This window comes from Balaenoptera physalus, assembly GCF_965194825.1.
Source record: "Balaenoptera physalus genome assembly, chromosome: 4".
Classification (NCBI taxonomy): domain Eukaryota; kingdom Metazoa; phylum Chordata; class Mammalia; order Artiodactyla; family Balaenopteridae; genus Balaenoptera; species Balaenoptera physalus.
The window spans coordinates 144,958,458-144,977,158 of NC_138891.1; the positions used below are offsets into that span (position 1 = coordinate 144,958,458).

The 18,701-nt window shown below is 57.8% G+C and overlaps 1 protein-coding gene across 1 annotated transcript; it reads right to left on the bottom strand.

Annotated features, from left to right (window-relative positions):
* Positions 1-1,852: 1,852 nt before the first annotated feature.
* DNMT3L (DNA methyltransferase 3 like) lies at positions 1,853-18,302 on the bottom strand (the record flags this gene model as incomplete). The annotated part of the gene is made up of 11 exons (XM_082460995.1): positions 1,853-3,738; positions 5,636-5,721; positions 9,071-9,210; positions 9,672-9,747; positions 11,996-12,084; positions 13,181-13,268; positions 15,530-15,701; positions 16,504-16,771; positions 17,478-17,522; positions 17,852-17,983; positions 18,104-18,302. 11 exons carry the CDS (start codon positions 18,300-18,302, stop codon positions 3,573-3,575), a joined length of 1,461 nt encoding a protein of 486 aa, XP_082317121.1. The 3' UTR covers positions 1,853-3,572.
* Between the last annotated feature and the right edge of the window lie 399 nt (positions 18,303-18,701).

Consider the following 18,701-nt stretch of genomic DNA (forward strand, 5'->3'; position numbering starts at 1 on the left):
GGCTGGTCACCGTATCAGGCCCAGCAGGGCTGGAGGGGGCGTGATATCGGTGGCCTTAGATCCCCTCCCCCGGGGTTGGCAGCAGCTGGCAGAGGAGGACCACGTTTGGGGAGGGCCAACCCAGCATCACCCGCAGGTGGGGAGGAAGGGACAAGGGACCGGCTGGGTCCGACACCTCCCGCCTTCCTGGGTCCAGTCCCGCTCCCACCAAGATCCCCACCCTACCCGCAGTGCTGGGGAGCGGGAGGGGTGGACCCCACACGCAACCTCGGGTCCTGGGGGATGGAGAGTCCCCCTCGGTTAAAGCCTCCCTCACAGTGTCGGCTCACGTGGAGCGGGGAAGGAAAGGCGCCCAGTTGGCGTCCTGGGCTGCAGCCCTACCGTGCAGCGGGGGCACGGCCCCAGGGCAGCGGGGGAGGGAGCGCGGGGGGCTTCAGGGGGCGAACACCGTGGAGTGGCCGGCTGCTGTGGGGAAGGGGTCAGGCTTGGCTTCCTGGGCAGCCCTCCTCCCCGGACCCCGGAGGGCCAAGTGCTGTTGCCAGGCCCGCCCAAGAGTGGGCACCCTGGGCCCAAGGAACGCGCTGTTTGTTGAGCAGGCAGGCAAGCGGTAGGGAGTGCAGGTGGGCTGGAAGGGGATATCCGAGCAGGACCTGGGCGGCGGCGGGGAGGGACACCCCGGGAGTGGGTAGAAGATCAGCCCCGGGAACCTCAGACTGGTAACCCCTCTGTGCCTGTGTTTCCCCGTTTGCGAAGTGGTGATAGTTATAATGTCTTCCTCATAAAGCAGCTAAGTTGATACGTGGTGATTGTGAGTGAATACACATAAAGCATTCACACCAATACTGGCACGTGGCTTATAAACAGAGGATTTCAAGATGAATGAACACACGGAACAGCCCTCAGGAGGCTTCCTGCGGGTGAGGTTAGGTTTTCCTCTCTTGCGCTTCACCCGTGACTGTTTCTCAGGCAGCGGGGCGGGGGTGTGTGTTGTGGGGGGGCCGGAGAGAGAAGCCCACCCGGAAGGCTATCTAGGCTAACCTGGGAACCAAGCCGGAGTTGCTTCTGTGCTGAAGATTCAAGGCTCTGTGTGCAGACGCAGAAGCAAGACCCCATTACCTCAAACTCGGGGCTTAAAACAACAGAAATGCACCCTCTCAAGTTCTGGAGGCGGGATGCCTGAACCAGCGCTTCTCGGGGGGCTGGAGGTGAGGGTCCTTCCTGACTCTTCCGCCCCGGGTGCCCCAGGCGCCCGCTGTCTTGCAGCTGCGTCTCTGCCCCCATGGCAATGGCCTTCTCTATATGGGGTCAGGTCTCCTCGGCCACCCCTGGCGAGGGCCTTCGGGATCACACATGATCCAGCAGTCTCTCCATTTCCATCTCATCACAGCAACCAAGTCCTTTTTTGCCCTGTAAGGTGACATTCACAGGTTCTGGGATTTAGGACAGGAACATCTTTCTGGGGTCATTATTCAGATGACCACAGGGGGTCACAAGGGGCCTCTGTAGGTGGGATTAAATACTTAGAGGCAGAATCTCAAGGTATTTGAGAGAGACCAGAAGATATAAAGCTGCTTTGAGAGGCTCTGGGCCCCGCCTGGGAGCACGCTGACATAGAGCTGACACTGGCAGATCGGGCCCCTTGGCACTGCCTGCCTTGGGTGGAAGCAGCTGTTCCCAGCCCTGTCCCATCAACTGCCGACACGAGTGCCCGTCTCTGTGGTCAGTTTGGTCCCAGAGCTTGGCCTCCCTGGAGGGTCTCATCTGTGCTCAGATGCTCCTGTCCCCACTGGCCCTCCGTGTTTTCTGGGGCTGCCATGACCTTGGTTTCATTACAGACCTTTAGCCCCTGGACGGGAGAGAATGTCTTCATGAAGATGAAGATGTTTCTATCGGCCAGGGCTCTCCGTGTGTGTGTGGGGGGGTGTGTGTGTGTGAGAGAGGGAGAGAGAGAGAGAGAGAGAAATAGGAAGAGAGACAGTTTATTCAAGGAATTGGCTCATGTAATTATGGTGGCCTGATAAACCCACAACCTGCAGGGTGAGCTGGCCAGCTGGAGGCCCGGGAAGAGCTGTGCTCGGAGAGAGTTCCTTCTTGCTCAGGGAAGATTAGGCCTTTGATGGCGTGGGACTGTCTCAGTCTGATGCGGCCACTATGATGAAATTCCACACACTAGGCAGCTTGTAAACAACAGAAACGTCCTGCTCGCAGCTCTGGAGGCTGGAAGTGGCAGGTCAGGTACTGGCAGGGTCGGGTGAGGGCCCCTTTCACGGTCACACACCTCTCGTGTGTCCACACGTGGGCAGGGGGGAGGGAGCTCCCTGGGGCCTCTTTTGTAAGGGCACTAATCCCATTTTGGAGTCACCTCTCAAAAGCCCAACCTCCTAATGTGATCACCTTGAAGGTTAGGTTAGGTTAGGATCAACAGATGAGTTCAGACCACAGCACCCACCCGCACTGTGGAGGGTAACCTGCTTTACTCAAAGCCCACTGATTTAAGTATCAATGTAATCCACCAAACCCTTCACGGAAACCTCCAGGATAAGTTTGAACAAATGTCTGGGCACCGTGGTCCAGCCAAGTCAACACATAAAATTAACCATCACAACTTCTGTTCTATTTCAAGATACTTTTAAAACACCCTTCAGAAAGTCCAGCTGTAACCCCACCTTTCTTCCACAAACCACTATCAGCACCAGCATTGGTCCCAAGCTTCCCCAGGTCACAGAGTAACGCCCAGGACAAGCAGAATCTATGTGCCTATCTGAGTCTGGGTCCCTTTGGGGAGTTTTCTGGTTAACCTGGAAAGGCCCCTTTGGGATTCATCACACGTGATTTGAAGCCGGCTCTGTGAATGCTCCAATGGTCCTGTCCTCACCAGAGCCCGGGGCAAACTGGGACCCCGCCTTGTGCAGGCAAGTCCCTCTGGGTTAAGGAGGACCAAAGGTCACATGCTTCACGAGTGGACCTGGCCTTGGCCTCCGTGCCCTCTGTTCAGCCTGTCCTACTTGGCTGACCGAGTGGGTATCTACACTTTGCAAAGGTTTGGGATGTTTCCTGTGGCTCTAATCAGGGTGGGTGATTTTAACCATCAAGGCACATGGCAGCCGTGACGGCATCGGCTACGTGTACAAATGGCACAGGTGCAGCGCGTGGTTATAACAATGTGTCCTGCTCGTCTTTCTCACATACTTTCCTGTGTCCTACGGAATAAAATAAAGGCTGTGCTTATACACAAAAACACCAAAAAATGAACCACAACGATCATAATAAATATATTTTAACTTCCCAACTGGCACAAAGAAACATTTCCAGCAGCACAACTTGCACGATAATGTCAGGGTCTTGTCCACCGTTAGACCCGAGGCTTCGCCCCCCTCCCACCAAAGGTCATGGTGGGGTCAGGGCCCTGTATCTCCAGACCCAAAGGGATGATGGGTCTGTAGCAACTACGGGAAATCCAAAGTTAAGCAAATAATAATTTGAAAAGGAAAAAAGAGACAATGTAAGGAACGTTGTCTTTGTTCTAGGAAAAGTCTTTTTTTTTTTTTTTTTTTCACAGTATAATGACTCATTTATAAAGAGGAAGTGAGTTCTGTTGAAAAATACTTGAAATATTCTCTCAGGGGGAGAAAACAATTCTTCACCAGCATGGCTGGGCCCTGGGTGGGGGGCTTTGCTCTCTGCCTGTCCTGAGCCAGCAGAGATAATTCCTCCTGGGAATCCAGAGCCGAATGCCTGCTGTGAAGGAGAGCGGGGGCTTGGTACCCACCCAAGGGCTCCTGGGAGACCGTGGGCAGGGCGGGCACCTGGAAAGCTGGGGGGTGCCAGTCTCGCTAGATTACCCGAGGTCTCTGAGAGAAAGACCTCACCTGCCTTCTGTGAGTTTTTCACCCCATGGTGGGATGACAAGCATGTCCTAGGCAGTAGGGGACGATGGCTCCCACACCCCTCCCAGGGAGGGGCCTGTCACTCGAGACGGGTGCACAGAGGGTCCCCAAGGGCAGACCACCGGCCCAGCTCAGCAGGTCTCACGTCCAGGGTGGAGAGGCCACCACGGAGCAGAGCCGCAGAGAAGGGAGGGCGGGACTTGCGGGCAAGGCTGGTCAAGCGGTGTTCCATGGCCCTCCCGAAGGTTCTGCTGCACCCGAGCTGAGCACGGCTGCCTGCGGGCCCCGGGCTGCATGTGCCGGAGGGCCACGCAGCAGGGACCCCGCTCGTCATGTGATGCAACCCTGGGGACTCAAGTCTCGCAGATGTGGCGCCTGGCACCTCGCTGGACTCGGGGAACATTTCTCGGCTCAGTTTGGGGGGGGTGGTGAAGGCCACGGACAAGGTGCCAGAAACACACAGCGCCCCTCCTGGTGCCCTCCCTGCCCGCCTCCGTGGGGCAGCTCCACTGTCGAAGGGAGGCCGGTGCTGTCTGAAGGCAGCTGCCCATCATCCCAGCAAAACCGTCCCTACTTCCAGTGAGGGGGGTCTCCCTCACGACTGAGACAATGTGAGCCTGAAGGGAAGCACCTGCTGCGTTCCTGGGGCCTAGGCCCTGCCACCCACCTCCAGGGGAGACACCGTGGAGGAGGTGGGGTGACCCTCAGGTCTTCCGAAAAGATAATGTTTCGGAATCTGCTCCACCTGGCTCCCCACCTCCCCGCTACAGTCCTGGCTGGGGGCCTGGTGGGCGCCACAGCGTGAGCAGGGAGAAGGCTGGCACTGGGAGGCGGTGGAAAGAAGTTTCCAGGCGCTGTCAGGAGGAGGACCTATGACGTACTGTCCTGGAAGATGCAGGCAACGTTGGTCCAACACAAGGGCAAAGGCCAGACGCATGGGGCTTGGGGGAGGGGACGGCCTTCTCCTCAAGGGCTCTGGGGGGCAGTGTGGCAGGGACAGTGGAGGAGGGCAGGGTCCCGGGAGCAGGAAGGCTGCCTGGAGCAGCGGGGTGGCCGGACCAGGGCTGTGGGTGTGCAGGGGTGGCGAGGGGACGTGCGTGAGAATCGCCAGTCCTGAGAATGTTCTAGGAGCACAGAAGGCCGTGTGTGCCTGTCTGTGCACGAACGCGTGTGTGTGCGTGTGCACTTGTGTGTGTGTACTCGTGTGTGTGTGCACGCATGCGTGTGCGTGTATGTGTGTGTGTGAAAGCCCAAGGCAGGCCTGTTTGAGGGGCTGAAAGAAGCTCAGTGCGGCCCAAACGCACACAGTGGGGTGCCCGTGAGGATGTGGGCTTGTGTGAGTGTGTGCTCTGTGTATGATGAGTGTGAGCCTGTGAGCGAGTGTGCGCTTGTGAGCGTGGGGCTGTGTGGGGCGAGGCAGGTGCCCGGAGCCTGGGGAGTGGGGACCGGGACCGGGGCACACGTGCCGCGTGGCTCCCATCCAGGGGTTCGTCCGGAGGTGAGACGCTCAGAAGGCACCAGTGCAGAAACAGGGAGAAGGTCTCCAAAGTGGAAAGGGGGCACCGCTGACCTTGAGCTTGTCCAGAATTTATGGGGCGGCCCCTGACCTGGGCACAGAGGCTGCCCCGGGCACGGCTCTGTGTAGAAAACCCTCCGCTCTCTTGCACTCTCAGACTTGTTTCCCTAGTGAACCCGAAGCAGCCGGTGTCCCTCCGAGATTCCAGGGACCGCAAATGCACAGGAAATACCTCTTCACGGCGGGGATATTGCTCCACACGTGCACGGCGTTCTGGATGGTACTGCCATAGACATCCTGGATGGTCACCGGGTCAGCCTGAGGGATAAAAACATCAGCTATGAACTGGGGGGACCCACAGGCCTCAGCCACCGTGGGCACCACACCTGAGCCCAGAACAGCGTCCTGGGCCTCCCAGACCGATTATGTCTCCCAGTCGACATTGCTTACATGTCACATCTTTTTTCTTATAAATCACCTTATAAGGAAAAAAGCCGAGATGTTATTTTAGACCTTTTAACTGGTAGATTATTTTCACTCCCACAGGTCACCTGGCCCAGGGACCCCCCGCCTGCTCCACGGCAGAGGTGGATTCCCATGAAGGACAAAGAAGTCCTTGCTCTTTGAGCCAAGAGATACATCCTCTCAGGCAGATAAGAGGCTTTGTGGGCAGACAGCAGTGTTTCCTAAAGGGCCGATGCTTCACGATGCCCACAGGAGCCAAGGGAGTGCCTAGATCCTGGGGCCACAGTCTCCCTAGAAAGCACCGGAAGGTCACGGAAGGAGGTGCTGGGGGGGAGCCGTGGCAGGAGGGAGGTCATCCAGTCCCCGACACCCAACCAGGTGGCCTGAACTCTACCTCTCCGGACTCGGAGCGGTGGGGCGTGCAGAAAGGCCCACGTGGACCATTCCCAAGTCTGACCATCCCTGGACACATCAGTCTCCTCCCGTGTCCAGACACCTGGCCGGGAGGAGAGCTCACACCTGGATGTACCATCAGGCGCAGGGCAGAAAGAGACAGTCCTGTATTGGGCACGTCTAGCTATTGCCTGCCATCAGCAGGAATGTGGTTCCACAGCAAGGTGGGAGCAGTGACAGGACACGTGGGAAGGTCTCTTTTTTTAAATAAATTTGGACTTTAAATTTATTTATTTATTTATTTAGTTTTGGTTGTGTTGGGTCTTCGTTTCTGTGCGAGGGCTTTCTCTAGTTGTGGCAAGCGGGGGCCACTCTTCATCGCGGTGCGCGGGCCTCTCACTGTCACGGCCTCTCTTGTTGCGGAGCACAGGCTCCAGACGCGCAGGCTCAGTAGTTGTGGCTCACGGGCCTAGTTGCTCCGCGGCATGTGGGATCTTCCCAGACCAGGGCTCGAACCCGTGTCCCCTGCATTGGCAGGCAGATTCTCAACCACTGCGCCACCAGCGAAGCCCAGAAAGGTCTCTTTTTTGCCTACTTCTGATTTGGGACCAATTCCGATCTACCAAATGTGCTCACAAAACAATCAAGAGCCGGTATCCTTGCTGCCCTCCAAGTTTGCTGATGGCTGGCACCCAGGTTTGGAGACTGTGCTTTTTGTCTGGACTCATGATTACTATTCATAGATTTTTCAGTAAACAGATCACCTTACAAGGCTCATCATGACTGCTGGTATGTGGTGACATGTCAGTATTTAAAAATTCCAGGCTTCCTAAGAAGGAGAAATAACCACGGATGCGGAAGAAAGTAAGAGAATCGTGAGGCCACTTTGCTCAACCCTATGAAAATGATTTTTAGACTTTAATTAAACGGGTGATAGTCCGAGAAAACATAACTTACCAAATTGATCTCAGAAAAGACTGAAAATCTTAACAGATTAGTTCCCACAGAAGAGTTGGTCCCGTTTTAAAACAATGGCAACAACGACCAGTCCCGGCAACTGCACAGGAAAAGTCTGTCAAATTTTAAAATATTTTTATGAAGCGAACTTAACATTGACATCCCAACCCAATAAAAATAGCACAAAACAAGAAAACCTCACACACCCACCTCTCTTGTGCTCGTCAAAGCAAAAAATCCTACAGAAAATGCTGTTCACCAGATTTCAGCAATCTGTCAAAACAGCCATACACCACAACTAAGTGGGCATTTTCCAGGAATGCAAGGACGGATCACTATTAGGAAATCTATTAGTACATTATATCCTATTAATAGATCTAAAGAAGGAATTTAATTATCTCCTTAGACGTAAAAAAGAACATTTGACAGAATCCAACAATTGTTCTTGATAAAATGGCTCAAAAAATAGAAATCAAGGGAAACTTCTGGAAATTTCCTTAACATAGTGAAATTTATCAACCTCGACCTCAAAGCCAGCATCAGCTTAGTAGAGAAACACTGGAAACATTTACGCGAAAGTCGGGGACCAGGCAGGCATGTCCCATCACTACTGTGATTCAATGTGAGACAAGAGAACGTATCTGAGGTACAAAATTAGAAAGAAAAAACTATCACAACTTGCAGATAATCTGCTCAAATACCTAGAAAGTCTAACTGAATCAACTATAAACCACTATCATCCACAAAGTAATCCAAGAAGGCAGCAGAAGCTAAATTAATGTAGAGAGATCAATAGTTTCTTGAATCAAACCAGTAAGATACAAAACCAGTAAGATACAAAATGGAAAATCCCAACTGCAGAGGAGGGAAGAAGAACAGGACTTTTGGGAGCCACGGCGAGGGAGGGCAGAGAGCTGGGGACACCCCGTGGCCAGGTGAGGGAAACGGCAGCTCGGCCGCGGGTGGGGCTGCGCGGACACCCTCCCGGGACAGCGGCAGCATCCCTGAAAACGGCAAATGGACCCCACAATCTCACTTCCGGGATCCACCCCGCAGACGTCCCCACTCACGCCCCCTCCTCATAGCATTGTTTGTAAGAGCAAGAGATTGGAAACAGCCCAACTATCTGTTCCCGGGAACAGGTTAAAGGCATTTTTCACATCCATACAAAGTAAAACTGCACAAAACAAAACACATACGTCAAAACAAAGAGTGAGAAGGGTACTTTTCCAACAGAATGATTTCCAAGGTAACGGTTAAGTGAAAAAAGCCCGATGCAGGGCAGCGGGGCGGGCAGATGTGTAGGTTTGTGAAGACGTCCTGGAGGTGACCAAGGACCCGAAGACAAGTGCAGTGGGGACAGCAGGGGTGGGGAAGCCAGGAGACTTTCACTGCGGGGACCCCGGGCCTGGCCTGGGGCTGCCCTGTGTGGGGGTCAGTTGGGAGGGATGGGCCAGGTCAGCCCTGGACAAACCGGTCACTGAGTCCAAAAGTGGCTGCTCTAACGGTCAGGACTTGGGCCTGGGGACAGAAACAGCAAGGCCGTCGGTGCCCCAGGATGGGTTTGAGCGTGTGTGTGTGTAACTGACCGGTGCACTGCGCATCGCAGTGTGCGAGTGTGCACGTGTGAGTGTGCGTGTGCACAGATGGGGTGGCGGGGAGGAGAAGGACATGACCCGAGGTGGCGGGATCTTAAATCCAGAGCAGTGCAAAGACACTGTTGGGACCTCAGTGGTGAGACGGCCCTCGTGGGCCCTGTGAACTCTGAAAACCCAGGCCTCGGGACCGGGACCTAAGCGGTGCCCCCCAGGGGCCCCAAGTGTCCCTCGGGGAGGCCGCGGCCCGCACCCACCTCCAGAAAGCGAGTGGCCACGATGCGATCATCCTTGTTCAGCACCAGGTTGTCCACGAACATCCAGAAGAAGGGCTGGGGGCTGCCTGGCTGGGGCCTCGCGTACTGCAGGATGCGGTGGAACTGGTACAGGTACCACGCTGGGGTGGGGGGCAATCAGGTGGGTCTGGGCTCTGCCTGGAGGGACCTGGGACGCAAGGGCGGGGCTCTGGTGGGGGCGGGGCTGCCTGCTCCCCGCAGCCTCGAGGGCACAGGTGCGCTGGGTACGAGACAATGCAGGTGCGGGAGGCTGGGCGACGCCCCACAGGGACACACAGCCCTGCAGACAGGGTGGGAGGGGCGCCAGGCCGCCCTGGGGTGACGGACCCACTCGCTGTCTTGGTTGTGGTGATGGCTCACAGGGTACGCACTTCAGAACCCACCACAATGTACTCACTGAATACGGAAAATTGACGTATGTCTCTGATACCCCAATAAAGCTGATTTTTTAAGAATGCAGACAGTTTGCAATTCCTGCCCTCCCTGAGGAGGGCTGGGGTGCGTGGGAGGGCGTGGCGGACAGGAGACTCTGGAGTCTGTGCAGAGCGCCACGGTCTCTTACCTGGGGGATGGTCGCAGGCGTGGCCCAGCGGGGGCGTAGAGCCGTAGGCGAGGTCGAAGGGGCCCCATCCTTCCACCTGCAGCAGAACACGGGCGGCTCAGCAGGGCAGAGAGCTCCTCCCCCCGGGGCCGGGCACCTTGTTTGTCTGACCGTGTGATTCAGGCTGACCCTCATGGAAGGGGTCGGGGGGCGGTGAAACCCACCGGGTCAGACCCGCCCCTTGGTTCAGGGGGTGCAGGGAGCCCCGCTTTCTCTATCATCTCAGGGAGGCCGGCCCTCAGCAGAGCCCTGGGAACCTTTGTGCTGGGCGTCGCCCTTACAGACCCTCCAGGGAGGGTGACACGGGGCCCCCAAGGCTTCACGCGGATTCTGTGTGTTGCTGGGAAATACAGGCGGAAGCCCTGATGGGTCACCGGGCAGCAGGCAGCCTTCCCTGGCGAGCGCGAGCCGCCCCTGCTGCACCTCCCCCGCCCCCCAGCCCCGTCCAGCGCCTACAATCCCACCTGAGCTGAGACGCTGAGGATGCCCTTCCCCCATCAGGGGCCCAGGTGACTGAGGGACCCGGTTAGAGACTCTAGCCTGTGTCATTCTTCTTGAAAAACAATTGAGAGACCCAAATACTGGATCCCTGGCTTTCTGACAGCAGCCCGTACAGAGCAGACGTGGCTTCCCTGGACCCTCCCCAAGTCACTTAACAGAAGCCGACACCCGACGTTAGCCCCCGGCCTCACGTGCCCCTGACCTCACGTGCCTTGTCACAGTCAGCTCTGACCCTGACCCGGGCGCGCTCCTGGTGGCAACTGGGCACCGGGCTCCAGTGGAGCCTGCTGACCGGCGCAAGTACAGCAGGGGGTCTGGACAGGAAAGGGGCAAGGGGACTAGAGGAGGTGAGCATGGGCTGGGGGCCCGGGACCCACATCCCAACACTCTCCACGAAGGTGGCTACTGAAATGACCCCAGGAAAGGTCATGAAGGAAGCAAGGTCTTAGAGGGAACACGCTGCTGTCCCTGAGAACCCACCGGTGTGCACTTCAAATCCCCCGAAACCCACAGCCAGGTGTGGCTGTGTAGACGCGGAAGCCGGACACCCCCATCTCTAGGTTGGGCTGCACGGTGGGAAAGCCCATTTTACAGGCCTCGTGAAAAAGGAGTGAAGCCAGGACTGGTCGCTGGGGAACCGAGCGATGAGGACACACGTGAGCCACTGTCGCCCCTGAGACGTGAAAGCTCGTTACGGGAGCGGGTGTCTAGACCCTCGGCTGCGCCAGCGAGAGCCCCTCCGTGTCTGATCTGTGCTTGCAGCTCTGCTACTTGGGGAGGGCTCGTGTCACTCTCCGGTCCCGCCTTGACCGTCCTGCCCTGGGAGGGAGGACCCCGCGCTGGGGGGCCTGGGACGAGTGTGCGGGTGGGCGCAGGCTCCAGAAATGCTTCCTGGTGGGACGTCCGAAGGGGCCGGAGGGGCAAGAAGAGAGCTGTCCTGGGCTTTGGGGCAGGGCAGACCCCAGGGGGACGGAGGAGGGGGGCGTCTCCAGTCTCAGCCAGAGAGGAGGGCTGGCCCCTGGGACACGGCCCCCCGGCCAGACGGGGAGCAGAGCTGAGAGGCCCTGCCGGCAGCCGGGGGGCGAAGTGGGTCCCCCACATTGGCTGCTTCCTTGCTGCCACCTTCTATGGCCAGTGGTCCGGCCCCTCTGACCCCGCGTCTGTGGTTGTCGGGCTCTGGGGCTGACAGGCTTTAATTCCCGTGTGAGAGGCTGTGTGGGCGAGCGGGCGACGGACCAGGTCTTCCTGCCCTGAGGCCACAGAGGAGGCGGCCTGGCCCTCTCCCATCTGCAGCGGCTCTGGCCCAGGTGCTGAGTCATTTTTAGGCCCTTCCTCCAAGGCCGCGTCCAGGACAGCAGGAAATAGCCTCCGAGGGAGCCGGAACGTTTCATGACAGCGCTCGGAGAACGTTTTCAAACAATCAGTGGTGGTGGTGTTCAAGACTCAGCACTTTATTTTAGAGGGAGGGGTGGGGGGGGAATCCCCCTCCCTGGGCGGCACCATCACAGGTGGTGGGATAGGCCCCTTGGATTTCAACACGTCGGGCAGGAGGTTTGGCCAATGGTTCTCCTCTGGGCGGTGGGCAGCGGGGGGCCGCGGACATGCCTCTCTCAGCTCTCCCACCGTGGGGGGGGTCGACACCCCCCAGGTGGGCCCTGCTGGGGACAGAGCATCCGGGCTGCACCTCCTCCTCCTCCTGTCCAGTCCCCCCCCCTCCCGAAGCACCCCCCCCCCCACACCATCTGCTCTCACGCTGGTGCCTGGAGAAACACAGCAGTACTTACATCCCTCCTCACTACGTTGGTGACATCATCCAAATGCTTCAGTTTTCCCAGCTCAGAACCATATTCCAAAAAGCCCAAACTCATCAGCTCTGCGTGGGGAGCAAAGGGGACACACAGGGCTGACGTTGGTTTTTGACCGAATGTGGAACTGAAGGGCTGCCGTTAGCAAGCAGACTTTATCTTTTCAACGGCATGACAGGGCTGAGCAGGCAAACTCCACCGAGTACTGATTTCACAAAGTCAAGCAATTTGTTGCAAAACCAGGCCCTCCTGGCTGCAATGTCACTCTCTGGGTCAGGAAACCACTGGGTGACAGCAGTCCACGCTGCTGTCACCTGGTTGGGTTGTGTGACACGGCTGAGTTGCAGGGGTGTTTGCAGCCTGGGCATGGGACAACTAGCCCAGAAAGAATCTTAACAAATTGAACTGAGGATGCATCGTCCGGGCAGGGACTTGAAGGCTGGGCGGCCATGGGCTTCCTTCAGGGGAAAGCTGTGCCCACTCTGTGCGTCTCAGCCCCCAGGTCCCTAACACGGGTGTGCATGAGGCCACTGTGACCACACTACGCAAGACGCGGGACGTAGTGCCAGAAGCGGGGTGGACCCCCACCCCCCATTCCATTTGGCCAGAGACAAGGAGTATTTCCATGGATTCTTCTTACATCTGCCGGGCCCAGGAGAATCCACAGGATTTCCAAAGGCACCAGCAGGTGGGGTCTGCTCAGGGTACAGAGGGGCAGGACACCCAGGCAAGGCTGGAATGCAGCACGTGACCAGCCTGGGCAATCTGGGAGATTTGGGTAGAGAGGGAGGGTGCAGGGAGCCCTGCGAGGGGTGGGGCAGCCGTATAAGGTGGCCAGGTATGTGGAGGTGTCTGAGGTTTGGTGGCCGTGGGCAGGGCTGTCCTAGGCAGAGGGCCTGGGCCCCATGGCCCTCACTACAGCATTTCACACCCACCGTCTTGCTACGTGAATTTTCTTTCCAAGGCATCTCTGCTGAAGGAAGGAGCCCCAGGTGCTCCTGCAACCCTCCCCTCCTGAAAATGACCCTCAGGCCCCCAGCCTCAAACATGCAGCAAGTGCAACATAGGGGACATTTCGACCCCGCCCACCCCCCAGTCCCCCGTGGGTCTCACTCCAGGCAGACCCATCTTCCATTGTCAGTCCTCAGACATCACTGTACCCACCTTTCTTGATGTTCCCAAAAAGGGACAGCACCCGCACGGGCTCTCTCTTCCACACGGGCACAGTTTTGTACATCTCAAGGGGACTGTCCTATTTATTTTTTAAAAAACATGATGTTCTGATGACTGCTTGGTTATAGAGCTCATGAGTGACAAGAAAACTTCTTTCTGGCTCTGCAGAAGCTTTTCCCCTGATGAATGATGACACACCCACCGAGGCGGCTGGCCCCGCCCTGACTGCGCTGACCCCCAGGCCTCCGTGAGACCCCACCCATCCTCCAGGACGAGGGCTTCTGCCCTCCACGCCAACCCCCCAACCTGGGCCATCTCTAGCAAAGGAAAGGCAGGTGCGAGGGGATTTTCCTGATGGAGAAAGAAAATAATTCTATCCCGAGAGAAACCACTTCCCTTGTATTTCTTGGGAAGAGTCTCAAACCTGGGGGATTCTGAATACCCACGGCCACGGAATTCACCCGACCCCTCTCCGTCCCCTCTGCGGGCTCTGAACGTGGGCCTCAAGCCACACAGCACTCCTGAAGGCTACCAGTGTCAGGCGTCTCCCAGGCCAGGCCTGAGCCAGCCCCTGAGTCCTGCCATGAAGGAGCCGGGCTGAGGACAAGGAGCCAGGAAGGCCTCGGGTAACACCCGCCCTCCCCCGCAGGGTACCCTGCCGGCAGAGACCCCATGGATCCATTCATGAAACAAGCACCCCAGCGCCCCGTGACCCCCAGGAGGTTGCACTTGGGAGTGCCTGGCTTACCACGAACTGAGGATGGGATTCCAGGCCTAGGCAGGGGCACTGCCTGGGGGCAGGGGGGGTCCCAGGAGACCCTGAGCCCCAGGGGGAAGGGTCTGCCCAGGGCTGGAGCAGGTGGACGGCGCCCAACGCAGGCAGCGAGTGAAGCGGCGGGCGAGTGTGGGGGAGGACAGGCTGCCCAGGGGAGGCGTGGGGAGGCGAGGAGGGCAGGGCGTTCCGGTGCAGGCACAGCCCTGAGGGGCACTTGGGGACACACATCCTGGTCCCCTGCGGCAGCCGCAGGAGCAGTGCCTCCTTCCCGCTTGCTCCGGCTCTAGTGGCAGTAATACCAGCTCTGAGCATCAACCCCTTCTCCCCTCATGAGAAACCCGTCCTGCAGTCTGCCAGCACGGGGTCTGTCTGCACTGAGAGGACGGGCTTCTGCCGCTCACCGGACCTAGAGAAGGCTCTACGGGGAGTGCAGGCGCCCTGTTCCGAAAAGCACCATAAAGGCACCTGCTCCCATCTGGTTCCAGGGAGCGCAGGGTGGTGGGGCTACCATGTGGCCCCGTGGGTGGCCCCGCAATGCCGTGTGTGCGGCGACTCTCCAGAACCAGCCTGGCCACGCACCACAGGGGAGACAGCCCGAGACCCCAGGCCGCCCCGGTGAACACCCAGCCCTGCCCAGCACGTGGCCACCCTCCCTCTGCGCGTCTCTGTCCCCTTCCTTCCTGTTAGACGACACCAATCATTGCATTTCATGCCACCCTAATCCAGGATGACCCTACCTTAAGATTCTTAACTAAATTGAGCCTGCAAAGACCGCATTTCCAAAATAGGCCATGTTCACAGGTAACAGGGGTTAGGACTTGGATGTATCTTTGGGGGACAGAGCTCAACGCACCATGATGAGCCCATACTCCTGCCTAGCTCCCGGCTCCCGGCCTTGATCCTGGAAAGGACCCACGTCCGTGCCAGCTGTCCGGGCTGGACCAGGAGACCCTGCCCGGGCATTTGCTCCCATTTGCTGGACCTAGAGGCACACCTCTGCTGGGCCCCTCTCCTACGTCCTACAAATGCCTCATTCCCAGGCTTGGAAGAAACAAAACTGCCATGCGAAAGTGATTTGTAGAGGGACCTCCCTGGTGGCGCAGTGGTTAGGAATCCGCCTGCCAATGCAGGGGGCACGGGTTCGAGCCCTGGTCCGGGAAGATCCCACGTGCCGCGGAGCAACTAAGCCCATGCGCCACAACTACTGAGCCTGCGCTCTAGAGCCCGCGAGCCACAACTACTGAAGCCCATGTGCCACAACTACTGAAGCCCATGCGCCTAGAGCCTGTGCGCCGCAACAAGAGAAGCCACCACAATGAGAAGCCCACGCACCGCAACGAAGACCCAACGCAGCCAAACATCAATAAATTAATTTAAAAAAAAAGAAAAAAATTTAAAAAAAGAAAGTGACTTGTAGAAGACAGAGCGCATCTAGCGGACAAAGAGGAGATGGGAAAAGCGCATTTGCTTAGAAGCCCTTAACTTCATTGCGTACGGGAGCGGACGGGCATTTGGCAGCCCGTCACCAGAGGAAAGGAACACCCGAGCACCCGCTGTGTCCTCACCGACTCCCGGTCGCAGAAGGCCTTCAGCCACCCCCGCCACTTCTTCCTCCTCTGCAGCAGCCCACTGCGGGGGAAGGGCAGGCACAGGAAGCAGACCCAGTTACTCATGGCTTGCACTTTCCCCGAGGCCCCGGGGCCCACCAGGCTGTCGACGCACTCGAAACAGTAGCACCTGGAGTCAAACAGAGAACCACAGCGACAGGACTGCCGCTGCCTTGGCCGCCAGGTGAAACCCCGGTGGTCCTGCAGGCAGAGGCGAGCCTGCTCCTTGCTCCGGAGTGAGGGGTGGAAGCCACACACGGGCTCAGGTGAAAAGACGGAGCTGGCAGGGGCGGGAGGCGAGGCTGTGGCCCGGGGAAGGGGGACCGGTCCCTCTTGGGGACCCAGAGCGACGGGAACCCAGCCATCTGCAGAAGACAGCAGGGGGGCTGTGGGCAGTGACAGATTTCAAAGACTCCCCTAAGCCAGCTGGCTCCCTCCTCCAAACTCCAGATCCTGAGAAACCAGGCAAGATCTCTGCAGGACCACCCACTGCGGGGTCGGGTCGGGGCTGCAGACTTGGGGCGGGGCAGCAGTAAATGCCAGGATGGCCCAGAAGGCCTGAGGGGAGGGGACCACGGGTGAAGCTCAGGCTGGCACGTAGCAGGGAATGAATACGCCTTGCCTGACCCCAGCCGCGTGGGTTTCCTGTCACTGCCTTACTTAACCGCGGAGGGAGCAGCTATGTCTTGGCGATAAAAACAGAAAGAAAAATCACAAGCACAGATCTTCTGACACCCCCCTCCCCTAAGTCAAGGCTATACACTAAATGAAACATTTGAGATGGAAATGGAAAGCTTTGGAGAAAGTCATACTTTTGGGGGGTGAACCCCCTTGGACTCCAGGATGCGGAGCTGAGAAGAATGGGGGTTTCCCAGGCTTGTGGGCAGTGGTCCTTCACCCCTTGCCCGGACCCCCGGGGCCCCTGGCCTCACCGCGTGCAGTCGGGGTTTTCGCAGATGAGCAGCGTCTCTCCCGCGCAGCATATGGAGCAGTAGGACTGGTACCCATCCTCGTCGTACAGGAAGAGGCACTCCAGGAACTTGTCCTTGGTGAGGGCAAAGCCAGGCTGCCTCCTCTGCTCCAAGGCCTCCACAGAGCCGCCCCATGCCTCCCTGCTTACCTTGCACGGCGTGCACATCCCTCCCTCAAACAGAGGGTGCTGCGTGTGCACCTGGAAACTTCCACAGCAGATACACATGTCTGAGGCGAAAACCCACAGGGCAACATGTCACGATGCCGTCAGGCACAGCAACAGACTTAGGAACAAGTTTAACAATAACAAAAAAAGTGCAAGACGTGTACACTGAAAACCACAAACTAGTCTTGAAAGGAATTAATGATCAAACAGATGGGAAGGCATCCCATGTTCATGGATCAGAAGACTAAATAGTGTTAAAATGGAGAGCCTCCCCAAATCTGGTTTTGAGAAACCAGATCCTTCTCAAAATCCCAGCTGGCCTTTTCCTTTCTTTCTTTCCTTTTTTTATTTTTATTTTTAGAAATTGCTAAGATGATCCTAAAATTTATATGTAAATGCAGGGGATCCAGAATGGGCAGACCCAAAGAGAAAGAAAGTAGATTCGTGGTTGCCTAGGGTTGAAAGAGGGGAGGCAGAGGGATGAGGAATGAGGACTGACTGTTGATGGGTACCAGTTTCTTTTGTGGATGACGAAAATGCCCTAAAATTAGATTGTAGTGATGGGTACACATATCTGTGATTACACTAAAAGACACTGAAGTGTACACTTCAAATGAAGTGTCAGGGTCCTTGGGACAGGTGGAGGGGATACGAGCTGGGCACCAGCGGCGTCCACTGCCCTCTTCCAGGGATGGACAATGAGTGAAGCTCCAAGTCTTTCCTCAGCTGGCTGACATCCCTTCACTTGGGCAGGTGTGCGATGCTCACCTTCTATGTCTCGCTGGTTAACCTTGACTTCATATGCAATAAGATCTGGAAAAGAAAATAAGTAGCCCCTTCATCTGCCTGTCTCCTAATTTAAACACCTCAAGAGATGAGCCTCACAAGTCCTTGGCGAAGGACTTCTGAAGTCACAGGAACCAGAGGATCAGCACCACCTCCCCCCTCCCCTCGTCCCCTCTGCCTTTCATGGTGACATATTAAACATCTGAGCTGGTGGGGTGGGGTGGGGGAGGCTTTGAGTGGGGCCCTCCTGCTCCTGAATGATGTGGGAGTATTCCAGAAGCCGGGAGCCCTAGACACTGCCCAGGCCTGGGGTCAGCACCCCAAGTGACGGATCCAGTACCTAAATGAGCCCTCACCTCTGCGGAGCCTGGGTGATGGTGGGGATGACCGCTCGCTGGAGCCCACCAGGATGACGTCCATGCTGTGCTCTGCTTCCGTGTCCAGGACTGCAGCAGTGGCCGTGGGGACACCAAACCAGGAGACAGGACGTGCACCAGACAGGGAGAAAGTGTCCCATCAGCCTCCGTCTTGGAGCCCCAGACCCCCAGCACGGGGACTGAGCAGACCACTCAGCCCGGCCCCTACCCACCTCCCACCATGTCACTCACCCCTCTCGACCCCCAGGGTCAAGGAGCAGGAAGACTGGTGGGGAGTGCCAACCTCGAGAGGGGACTCGGCGGGCACGGTCAGGTGGGCCGCTTCTCCCCACAAATGGGAGGGCAGGGGGCCTCGAATGGCCCAGGGTCCACCACGGCCCCTGCCTCCTTCTGTGTCCTCACTAGCTGTGCGCCCCTCAGCCACCCCCATGCTCCTGCCGCCCCACTGTCCCCCAGACCCCAGCCTGTGGTCTCTCCCACCCAACCCTCAAAGGCAGGGGGACTAAGGAGAAGAAGAAAGGGCCTCACTGATTTCACAGGGCGGGGGCCACGGCTCCCCATCCAGCAGAGGGGCTGGGTCAGGGTCCGAGTCATCCAGGGTTTCCAGGCTCAGGGTTCCCGGGGAAGAGAGGGCCATGGAACCTGGGAAGGGGCCTTCCAGAAACCAGCAGGAACCTGGGGTGCTGGGCCCGCTGGGCGTGGGGGATGCGAAGGGTGACGTGACGTGCGGGGGCGGGGGAGAGGGGGAGGGTCGGGGGAGCCCTCAGTGCCACTGGGTGTTGGCTGGAAGGGTGGGGGGCTCGTGTGGGTGTGCTCCTGTTGGGTGGGG